We start from the raw sequence: 11609 nt of genomic DNA on the forward strand, positions 1-11609 counted from the left end.
CCAAACTGATTGGTCACCCCAGACCCAGCCTGCCTCTGCACCAAGGCACAAAGAGGAAGAAAACACAGCCCTAAGCCTACCCAAGAGCTTGACCCTAAGAACAACGGATTAACTCCAGGAACTTCCAAAGCTGGATCTTCCAGAAAGCCAGGGGTCACAGCGGAGATAGGGCCACCAGCTATAGGGAACCCTAGGGACCATGGGGTCGACCCCTCATGGGCAGGCAGGGACACCGAGGCCCCAAGAAGGACCCAGGCTCAGGGGCAGCGGGACAGATGATGGCAGAAACAGAGCATGACCCCAGCCTCCCAGCCAGCTCCCCACCATGGTTTTCATTGGCACCAAGCCCCACACCAGCCTGGAGGTTCCCAGCAACTGGGCCCTCTAAGCAGAACTCCTGGCCAGCACCAGGGAACCAAAGGTGGCCCAGTATCAGCTCCACCTGGCCAGAAGCCTCCCTAGGCCCTACCAGCAGCAACCCCATCTGCAGGGTCTCACGCCCGGTGCTCAGAGCCGCCTCACAAACGCAGAGGAGCGGATGGGGAGACGCGGGGGCCTGATGAAACTCACAAGCCCCCTCTACCTGGAGTCTTGGCAGTCGGCCAGCCAGCGCTCCCAGCACAGGTACCTTTTGGACTGGGGGTGCTGCCCGCAGCAAGGCCCCAAGAGGAATTCCCAGCAGCCCCGAATTTTTTTTTTAAGATTTTATTTATTTATCAGAGAGAGAGAGGGGGCGAGAGAGCAAGCACAGGCAGACAGAGAGGCAGCAAGCAATTCCCTGCCGAGCAAGGAGCCCACTCAATTCGTGGGTGACCTGAGCGAAGGCAGTTGCCCTGAGCCACCCATGTCAGCAGCTGGCCTTTGACCCACTGTAACCCTCCCTTGGGCAAGTGAAACTGGAGGGGAGTTGGAAGTCAAAATCCATTAAGTGTCAGGTGAGATAGAAGGGTCCAGAACGAACAGACAGCTCACATCCATAGGGTGAACCTCCAAGCCTCTGTGCTGCCTCCTGTCCCCCACCCTCTCTGCCAAGGAGTGGGGGGGATTCCTCCTGGGAGGAGGCGTGCAATTCTCCCCACTCTCGTGTCTGCTGCCCTGAGCCCAAGTCTTTGACCCACTAACCCTCCCTTGGGCTCAGGGTAAAATCCAAAGTAGGTGCTAGTCACACAGAACAGCAGGAATGGGCTGTGACAGGAGGAGAAGGTGGCCTGGGAACCAGCTGTACCCCCTGTAAGCCGTGTGACTGTGGGCAGACCCCGGTGCTCTGCTCCTCAGATGTTCCGTCCGAGAACAGAACAAATAGCAAAATGGGGACAAGCTGGACACAGGCCCTGCATACAGCAGTCTGTCCCAGATGTTTCCTGAATGGGGCCTTGCTGTTCCTTGAGTCTAGATACAATCCCTTCCGTGTGAAGGTGCGGGACAGTGGGCACAGTGCCCAGCAGCCTGAGTTCTAGACCAGCTCTGCAGCCACCTGGATGTGGGGACAGGGGGCCAAGGCAAGTCTTCGCTCTCCGGCCTTCAGTCACTTCTTTAGTAAACTTGGGGCTTTGGACTGAGCTGTCAGGAATGGAAAACCTGTGGGAGTCAGGCCATCGCTTCCATCTTCTGGGGCAGTGACAGACACGATGGGTCTATCACCGTACTACCGCCGACCAAGCCCAGCCAGGCACAGTTTCAGAGTCCCGCACCGGCCGGCACCCCCCGAATGAGAGCCAGGGTGAATGACAGAAACAGGATTCTTCTGCACCTTGAAGCTCTGAGATTCAGGGACCCAGCTGGGTGACCTCGAGCCTCAGTTTCCTCTTTGGCAAAATGGCCACACCCAGCGAGATTGTGGGGATTGAGTAAAAGGATGTTTTCAGTATTAGTACTCAAAACGGGCAGCCAGCCGTCCGAGTACAGCAGGGGTAATTACTACGCTCTCCATACTCTGGGCTGAGAGCCCTTTCCCCACACCTCACAGACCCTCGGGCAAAAACAGTGTGGTCCGTTGGAAACAGCATGGGCCTGGGTGACCTCTGGCAAATCAGTACATGTTTCTGAGCCTCAGTTTCCCCTGGACAAAATGGGCTGATACATCTTCTACACTGTGGGCATGAGGTTTAAACAAAGTACTTCGACAAAGTGCCAGAAAAGTGATCGGCTTGGCAGATGGGAACAAATAAGCTACTTTAATCTACCCTTATCAGGCCTCAGGGCCTTGGCATGGGAAAGCCAGGTTAGTAGGAGTTGCTGGGAGCTCCCCAGAGCAGGGTGAGGCTTTCTCATCGAGTCCTCAGTGAAACCTCATGCCACCATGTCTACCAGCAACCGTGGATACCCAGGTATCTCCACTGGTTGCCCGTGGCATGGGGGAATGTGAATCCTGGATATGGGGGATGGCCTCCCATGCCCGGACCCTGGGACCTCACCGTTCCTCCCTCTACCCCCTCCCAGGCCTCACCCTTCCCTGGGGCGTCCCCTGCCCTCAGAACCAGGCCACCCTGGGTCCGGGCCCCAGAGGCTCTCCTCACTGAGCAGGGACGGGATATCTTGGAGGCCGCATCTGGGAAACGAGGAGACCGATGGAACTGACATTCACCGGTCTTTCAACTCTGGTGTTCGTAACTGTATCTTAGTGTGGGAGAGTCTGAAGGCGGCTGCCCTCCTGCCCTTCCTCCCCATGCTCCCCACCCCCCAGAGATGGTGTCCAACGCCTTCCTCTGGCTGCTGCTGCACGTGACCGCCACGCTGATGCTCCAACTGTCACAAATCCGCCAGACGCACCCTTTGCACATGCTGTCTACTGCCCAAAACACCTTTCCTGTCTTGCTTCTTGGTATATACTCTAGCTCTTCCCCCAAGACCCAGCCCCAAGGCCCCCTCCTCCTAGAAGTCCTCCTTCTCCCTTAGCCAGACGGCCAGTCTCAGGCTTCTCTGGCCACTGTCGTCCCACTGGCTGGTAATGATAAGGGATGCTGAGTGGATAAAGCAGGCGAGCAGGTGGGCACAGACCCCGGGGGGGGGAACGCATGCTTAGAGATACCCGCATAGCTGAGAAATAATGATTACTCCTCCAAGCTCTGGGCAACAAGGACACAGCTCACTTATTACAAAATATCCTTTATTGATAAAATAGCTCAGACTTAAAAAAAAAAAAACAACAATGACAACAAACACCTGCATATCACAACAAGGTGGGGGGGAGGGGCACAGGTGACCACAATAGCACAAGTCCCATGGGACACACACAAGACCAGCCAGCAGATGTCACAAGTCAGCCACTCCCTTGGGCCCAGCCTCAGCAGTCTGGCCCCAAAGCCACGCCCTAGCCTCACCCTGAGGTGAGGAAGGAGTCCTGAGACTCAGTCCTGAGACTGAGGAAGGATCTAGACAGCCCCTCTCTCCAGGAAGGACTCTCTTTGGTCCCCTCTATTCTCTCCTCCCCAGAAAACTCTCTCGGCGCCTCTCCAGATCCGGCCAGGCCCATCAGAGTGCCCACCGGGCCTGTGCTTCTCAGCCCCAGGCCCATGCTAGCTGCCTGCTGGCTTCACGTCCAAGCCAGGCACTCCTTGGAGAATGGGAAACGTCTTTCAAATGCTCCCCGGTGTTCTGGGTGCCAGGTCCGAGGAATGGGGTGACAATCAAGAGGAAGAGGCCCCGGGAGCCCCATCCATGGGATGGAGCAACGTGGCTGGGTCAGAGATGGCCAGCTGGCCCCCATCCCATCTGGAAGAGGGTTGCTTAGACATCACAGGGGCCCACTGGGAACGTGGAGACCTGCCTATGTGCTCTGGTGGGAGGCTCCCACAGGAGTCCCCAGCAGCCCACCTGGGGGTCTCCATCACCCACCCCAGGCTCTCATCCCAGACTGCTCCCATGGCATGGGTATTTTTAGCCCTCTTGGGAAAGCTATTAGCTTGCTTGATGACAAAAGACTTTTCCCCAACTGGGGGGCCCAAGTCACTGAAAAGCCCCTTGGTGGTGTGGGTGAAAACGTCAAGAAGTTGTCACGCAGCATAATAACTAAACCCTTGCAGGTGTGAGAACATGTTCTCGAAAAATCCTTTGACTGAAATAGTGGTTCTTTCTACCATTCCCCACTTCCAGTTTGGGGTAAGAATTCACACACCCCAGGCACAGAATTAAAGTCTATACAGGAAGACAGGTGGTGGTAAACACAGAGGAAGGAGATTTTTATATCACCAAATAATCACATTTTCTGGTTCTCTAGAGTGTTCCCCCATGGCACTCAAAGCTTTCTGCAAAGCCTTTCATCTCCCTGCAGCAAGTGGGCGGCAAGCCACCGTCGCCGGGTTTTTGCAGGAGGTGAATGCTAGTGATCAGGGATCTCCCGTTGAGGCAGAGGCTAGGCCCCCAGACCGCCCCACCAAGGCGAGGCATCCACCGGCACACGCCCACCTCCCAGAGGGGGGCCGGGTGAAGAAAATGATTCCAGAAAAGGTTCTGGCCTTTAAAGGAGCTATGAATCCAAAAGTAGATGGAAAGGGAAGAAGGCCCAGAAGCAGTGCCAGACCTTAACCACCACCACCCCCCTAACCAGCGCCTGACAGGGACCACAGACATCCAGTGTAGATCCCTCAATCCTGCCTCCCCCTCAGCGGCAGGTGCCTCTGGGAAAAGTGGCAGGCTGGCTTCCTGCTCTCTACCCAGGGAAGATGCGAAACAAACACAAGCAAGTGACCAGCCAGGGAACGCAGAGTCCTTGAAGAAGGAAAGCCCTCCCATTGGCTTGCAGGGGTCTGGGATACTGGGAGGGAAGGGCTCTATCCTGGCCTGGCTTTGGAGGCTTCAAATGGACCCTGGTGAGCACCCCTGCCCCCACCCCTCTCAGGGGGCTCCCAAGATGAGGCCTGCTAGACCCAGGCAGGAACCAGAAAGCCCCAGGGAGGTGGCCACAAAGAGGGCAAGAATCAGAGTGGCCCGGGTGCCACCTGGCACCAACCCCATGCGGGCGGCAGGCAGGTGGCTCACCATGCCGTCTGGGTCCACTGGCGGCAAAGGATCCTTCGGAAGGCACGGCGAAAGTCCTGGTTAAAGATAGTGTAGATGACAGGGTTCAGCGAGCTGTTACAGTAGCCAATCCAGAAGAAGAACTGGAAGAGGCCATGGGGCACCTTGCAGCGCTGCGGGCAGATGGCACCCAGACTGTAGCTGAAGAAGAAGGGGAACCAGCAGAGCACAAAAACACCAATGACCACGGCCAACACAAAGGTGAACCGTTTCTCCCGAGTCAGCTGTGCCCGCCGCCGCCACCACTGCCCACTCGCGGTGCCCACACCTCTGCTCAGGAGCACCTGGCCACGTAGGGTTGCCAGCACCCGGGAACCCTGTGGCTGCTGCAGGGGTGGGTTACAAGCCGATGCAGGAGAGGCTGGTAAGGCCTGAGGCTTGCCTTCCTCCTCCTCTTCCTCCTCCTCCTCTTCAGCTTCCTCCTCTGGAGATGCCCCGCACACACCTTCCTTCTGACTCTGGCCCGAGTTGGGACAGGCTGACCAGGTGGGTGGCAAGGCAGGGGTCCCGGGATCTTCAGGGGTATCCCCCTCTTCCTTCTCCCCAGTAGGCTTAGAGTGCCCATTGGCCTCCCCAGAAGCCACCAGTGAGACCAGGGTAGGCAGTTTGGCCGAAGTCCCCGTAGGGACTGAGCGTGGCTGCTTGGACTCACCTGCCCCGGGGCCCCCCTTGGCCCTGGGACCTCTGCGGTGGCTGCGTTTGGCAATCAGGTAGATGCGCAGGTAGACGAGGATCATGATGAGGCAGGGTGCGAAGAAGGACCCGATGCTGGAGGCCAGGATGTACCAGGCCTCCTGGTTGAGTTTGCACTGGGGGCGCCCGCGGGGCTGGGGCCCTTGGTCGCCCTTGTAGATCAGCGGTGGCAGGGAGATGACGGCTGCGATGAGCCACACGGTGAGAATGATGCACTTGATGCGGCGCGGGGTACGCTTGGAGTTGTACTCCAGGGCCCGGCTCACCGCCCAGTAGCGGTCCAGGCTGATGGCGCATAGGTGCACGATGGACGAGGTACAGAAGAGCACATCGAGCGCCAAGTACACCTCGCACCACGTGCGCCGGAAGTACCAGTAGCCCAGCAGCTCGTTGGCCAGCGAGAAGGGGATGATGAGCGTGGCCACCAGGATGTCGGCAGCGGCCAGCGACACCAGGAACAGGTTCTGCGGGGCGCGCAGCGAGCGGCTCGTCAGCACAGCCAAGATGACCAGCGCGTTGCCGAAGATGGTGAAGAGTATGAGGAATGTGATGACCGCCGCGATGGCCGCGGTGGCCTGCACCGAGTAGGGCTCCTGGTGGTCCATGGCGGGGCGGGACGCGCGGCCAGAGGGGACGCCGCTCGCCCAGCGCGTGCTCAGCGGGCGACAGCACTGTCCTACCCAGCTAGGCTAGACGGGAGGATCAACCCCCTGGCGGCGCGGAAGGCGCTGGAGCCCCATGGCCAGGCCGAACAGGGGCCTAGAAGATCGAGGGATGCCTGGGGCCAGCCACCGCCCTCCTACATCCTCTTCCACCAGCACCCGGCGTCCCTGCCGTCACCCTCGGAGAAGTTTTCCAAGTTGTCCCGTTGCCGTCCCCGCCCCGCCCCGGGACCGGGGGAAAGTTGCGCCCTCCCGTTCTGAGGCTGCTGGACCTACGCTGGGACGCGGGGCCCGGCGGGTCGGCCGGGGGGTCGCGCCACCGATGGTGGGAGGCGGCGCAGAGGCCGAGGCGCCGGTTCCGCTCGCTGGCTCTAGCCGGGAGCCGCGCCTGCAGGCAGCCGGCCGCGGCAGGGGAATGGGAGGAGAGCGAGCGCGCTGGAGGAGGGAGGAGACTGGAGGCGGGAGCAGGAGGAGGGGAGGGAGGCGGGGCGGGCGGGCGGACCCAGGATGGGTGGAAGGTGCGCCGGAGGGAGGACTCTCCGGCCGCAGCCTCCCCGCGCCTCGGGCCTCCGCCCTGGCTCTCCTACCCGTTTTCTTCCCGGCCTCCGAGCCACCGGAGGTCCGAGAGACCGTCATCTGGGGTCGTCGGGACTCCGGGAAGGATCCTTGCAGAAATGGAAGGGCTGGTTCTCACGGCGGGGAGCTGGGCCGAGGCGGGACTTCTCGCCTGCAGACCTGGTCGGAGCACCGGGATCGAGGACCGTGGGCTCCGGCTGATCGCTCCTCCCGCCGCGCAGGAGACCCAGGGAGAGGCTAGGTGGGTGTGTTGGGGCACTGCAGCGCACTGAACCACACCACCTACCCGGCGCTCGAGAAGGAAGCCGAGTGGAAGGAGTAGGAGGGAACCGGGAGACTGTCGGAGCCCCTTCCCCAAGCGCTTTCTTGCCCCGAACGGACTCCGTCGGGTCTGCAGAGCCCCGGGGAGGCGCGCATGGCCGGGTTGCGAGCGCCCCCTGCTGCCGCCCGCGTGTCGGTAGTCCTCGCCGCGCTCTGCGTGCACTGAGGTTCCCTAGGCTGGTGGGGCGGGGGAGTGCTCAAAGATTAAGGACTTCAGCTGTACGCCCCCACCCCAACCCCACCGCTGCCTCGGTTTCCTCCACTAAGGGCAAAGAGGTAAGACGAAAACTGGCTTGGATTCCAATCTCAGCTTTTTTTCTTTTTAATTTATTTATTTAACAGACAGAGATCACAAGTAGGCAGAGAGGCTGGCGGAGAGAGCGACGGAGGAAGCAGGAAGCAGGCTCCCCACTGAGCAGAGAGCCCGATGTGGGACTCGATCCCAGCACTCTGGGATCATGCAATCTCAAGCTTTTTAACACAGCTCAGAGAAAAAGTAGGTCTCAGGGGCAGGTAGGCAGGGAGGAGCATCACTTTGACTATGTTGTCACACACACACACCCCGCATTCCTGCGGACTCTCCCCCCATAGTCACACCCCTCTTGGAGTGGCTGTAGAAGGAGCTGGGTAAGAAATTTCAGATGAATCACCCCACCCCATCGCGTCCCCATGCTACATTCCAAGAACCTAGGCTCCCCCTCTGGCACCCTTGGCCCTACTCTCCCTGTGGCCACTGCCACCAGCACCAGCCTGGGCAGCCTCAAGAGCACATTTTTTTCACCACTCCTAGAGCCCCTGATGTCATGCCCCAGGCCTTGTATTTATAGCCCGTGTCTCTGCAGGACATCCTCTGTATAAATAAGCATCAAGCCACCCCGAAAAGTAGGGCTCCTCGGACCAGGACTTGAGATAGCATGCGTGCTGGACCTTCCTGCCTCCCTGCTCCATCTTCATGAGACCAGAGAATGACCTCACAGTGCCCACAATGTCTCACCCTTCCCCAGCCTCACACAGCAGGGGTGGAAGGGTTCCTTGAGCGAGGGCTGTCCCCACCTCCTGCCACCTTACTCAGCACCTTTGTGAAGTCTGAGCGCCCACAGCCTGATGGTGGGAGAGGTCAGCCCCTCCAGAGACAGGTTTTACAGCTCACCCCCACCTGCTGGCTGGGCTGACCAGAGATGGAGGGGCCTTAGCAGCCCCCTCCCGGAGGCTGGCCTGAGGGACCACTTTCTCACCATCTCCAACCACACTCACACTGGGGGGCCAAAGGGTGTCTCCCCAGACACTGCAGTCAGCATCAGCCCTTTGTTTCCTGGCCCAAGTTTTCCTCGAAAGGCACCAGGATCCCGAAGGAGCTGTGGTCAGAGCTGCTCAGACTCTGTCCCCTGCCCCTTCCCTCCACTTGGGCCTTCCCCAAACAGGCAGCCAGCTCTGGATCCACCAAGTGTCAAGCCCTACCGGGCCCAAACCCCAGTGGGGACAGCCAGGGACAGTCTACAGGCATCTGTGAGGCTCAGCCACAGCCCCAGGGTCTGTGTCACCTGCTGCTGCCTCCCAGCCCCACCTCCCAGATGTGCAGTGGGCTCTTGGGGGCAGTGGAAGCCATTACATAAGTTGATTCCCACCTTCTCTGCAGCTCTCTCCCCCATACACACCTTCTGGGGCTGCCTGCTGGCTCCAGCCCTGCATGAAACTGAGCCTCAGGCCATAGCTTCCCAAGCTAGAGCTGACCTTCCATTGTCATTCCATTCCACCAGTGGTAGGAGCTGCCCCAGAGCAGCGCCAGCAGGGCACTGGCCTGCCATCCTGGCTGCACCAGCTTACCTAGTGGTCCCTGGACATACCCTGAGCTCCCACATCTCCGGTCCTTCCCAGGAGCTGGTTGCTACTTCTGTGCTTGGTGGCCCTCCCACTCTCCAAGGTCCACTCACCTCTCACCCACTGCCCTTCCAGGGAGAAAGAGGTACCCTGCTTTCCAAGTTCTTTGACACCGTGTACACAGTACCACGGTCACACCCAGAGAAGTACTGAGAGGCTGGTGGATGGCAGCACACATCCCTTCTCTGTCCCCACTACTGGCCAAGGTCCCTGAATGAGGAGGGGGAGTGACAGCCCGGCCCCAGTGGGGGACATACATGAGCCTCTCCCCAGTACTGCCCAAATGAAGGTATCCCCAGAGGATGCCCTTGGAAAGGGATGAGGGGAGGTTACCTAGTACCATCTTTTCCAAAGACATGGGAACATTTAGGGACATGGGGATACCTTAGCTGAAAGCCCTGGAGCTTCGTATCCAGGCCCGAGTGCCAAGACTGGCCCCAGATTCTCCTGTGCCAGGGCTCCATGGGACTGGGGCCCAACTGGGCTTCATACCCTGGCTCTCCCCAGAAGCCCCCACTTTTCAAATCCCTAGGGCCCTCTCCTCACACCACCCCTTAGCCCCAATCTCCCCACCTTCCCAGTCCCTTGATTCATGCCCTCCATGATGCAAGTCTGGAACCCTCTCCTCCAGTGCACCTCACCTGACAAAACCCCAACCCTGGGCAGACCTCAATCAGCCACCTGGCTTTGCCGGAGCAGCTGCTCCTTCTGGAGCGAAACACTCCCAGAATCGACTGGCCTCCTTTAACGGCATGACCACACATCTCAGACTTCCCTAGGGTACTCCCCTTCCACGCCCCCTCCCAGTATCAGTAGCCCGCTCATCCTTCTCGCCCACACACCCTCCCCCACTCCAGGACGTGACTTGGCCTCCAACCTAGAAGATGAAGGCCCATAGGCAGGAAGTTCCCCAGACTCACTCACCCAAGCTCCAGTTCTGCTGGGAAGGCAAGACCTCTGCAAGGATCTCAAACCCTCTCCTATCCTCCAGGACTCTGCTCCTGCAGTCACCCCCTCCAGCGTTACGCCCCCTCCCCTGAGAAGCCCTCTATGCCACCTGCCACTGCCACCATCTTAAACCATTCTCTGTACAATCTCTACCCCCCTCACACCCTGCCCTCCACTGAATCTATTCCTGATGGGTCATTCGTGACTCCTGACTCCACGTCAAGTGTATCCTCCTAATTTCTCAGCAAGATTTTAGACCACAGAATGCTCCCTTCCCTGAGAACACGGCAGGCTCGAGACCACCCCTTCTTTCTTGGCCTCCTTTTCTCCCCCAAACTCCCAATCACGGATTCTCACTGAGCGGGATATTTCCCCCCCTTCTCCTCCAGGAACATTGGGCAATGTGGCACCTGGAGACATTTTTGATGGTCACAACAGGAGGAAAGGGGCTGCTGCTAGAGTCTAGTGGGTAGAGGCCAAAGATGCTGCTGAACGTCTTACAAAGTAAAGGACAGCCCCTGCAACAAACTATTATGAGGTACAAAACACTAATAGTGCTGCGCTCAGGTCACAGCACCCCTGTTAGTCCTGGGGTCCCTTGTCTTCTGGACCCAAACTTAGTAATTTCATCCAGCCCCATAACTCCCACCTAGATGCTGAGGATGCCCTGAAGTCCATTTCCTGCCCTGAACTCCAGCCTCGTTCAGCCCATACCCTCCCTCACCTCCTGAGGTCTCCACGCCGTGCTGTATGTGGTCCCCTCACCCCTTGCATCCTGTAAGCAATGTGATTGCCTTAACTGTCAAAGCATGTTCCAGAATCCCCCACTCCACCCCCTCCCACAGCCCCATTGCTCTGGCTTGCACAGCTATAATGCTTCCCTGCTGTTCTCCCTGCTTCTAATCTACTCTCCACGGAGTATCCAGGAAGGCTTTTAAAAGCTTCTATCTTATCACTCCCCTCCTTAGAATCCTCCAGCAGCCGCTCCCTGTTGCTCTTGGAATAAAATCACCCCTCTCTATCCCTGCCCTGTCAGCCTCCCCTGCCCTACCATATATCATCCCTCCACTCCAACCTTAACTCCCTCCTGCCTCAGGGCCTTTGCACTGGCTATTTCCTTGGATTGTTCACAGAGTAGTCTCTATCATTCAGATTCCAGTTGCAATGCCAACATCTTAAAGGAACACCCTCCATCACTTATAAATCCCTGATGACTTCTTTTATTTACTGTCCATCCTTTGTCCACCCCCCAAATAAACTCCACAAGAATGGAAACCCTGCCTTGCTCACCATGCTACTTCCAGTGCCCATAGCTGAGCCAGCCTGGCATCTAATTCAACAGAGTCTGTCGAATAAGTGAATAAATTGATGAGTGAGGCCATGTAATTATGTGGCTGGGAATTAGGGAATAGGGAATAGGCCACGGACCCCGGGATGGGTGGCTAGCCACCGGGTTCTGGTTAACAGCCAGCATCCCATCCATGGCATAATCCCCACACCAGGGCTTCAGGGGCT

The 11609-nt window shown here is 58.4% G+C and overlaps 1 protein-coding gene across 1 annotated transcript; it reads right to left on the minus strand.

Moving 5' to 3' along the window:
- Positions 1–3089: 3089 nt before the first annotated feature.
- ADRA2B (adrenoceptor alpha 2B) lies at positions 3090–6778 on the minus strand. The gene has a single exon (XM_004770934.3). It carries the CDS (start codon positions 6312–6314, stop codon positions 4974–4976), a length of 1341 nt encoding a protein of 446 aa, XP_004770991.1. The 5' UTR covers positions 6315–6778; the 3' UTR covers positions 3090–4973.
- Positions 6779–11609: the final 4831 nt, after the last annotated feature.

The sequence above is a fragment of the Mustela putorius genome, unplaced genomic scaffold (assembly GCF_011764305.1).
Source record: "Mustela putorius furo isolate JIRA1106 unplaced genomic scaffold, ASM1176430v1.1 tig00000281_pilon_pilon_pilon, whole genome shotgun sequence".
Classification (NCBI taxonomy): domain Eukaryota; kingdom Metazoa; phylum Chordata; class Mammalia; order Carnivora; family Mustelidae; genus Mustela; species Mustela putorius.

Excerpts from the sequence above, each read along its gene's own strand:
- ADRA2B (XM_004770934.3), bottom strand. The coding sequence starts at position 6,314 with ATGGACCACCAGGAGCCCTACTCGGTGCAGGCCACCGCGGCCATCGCG.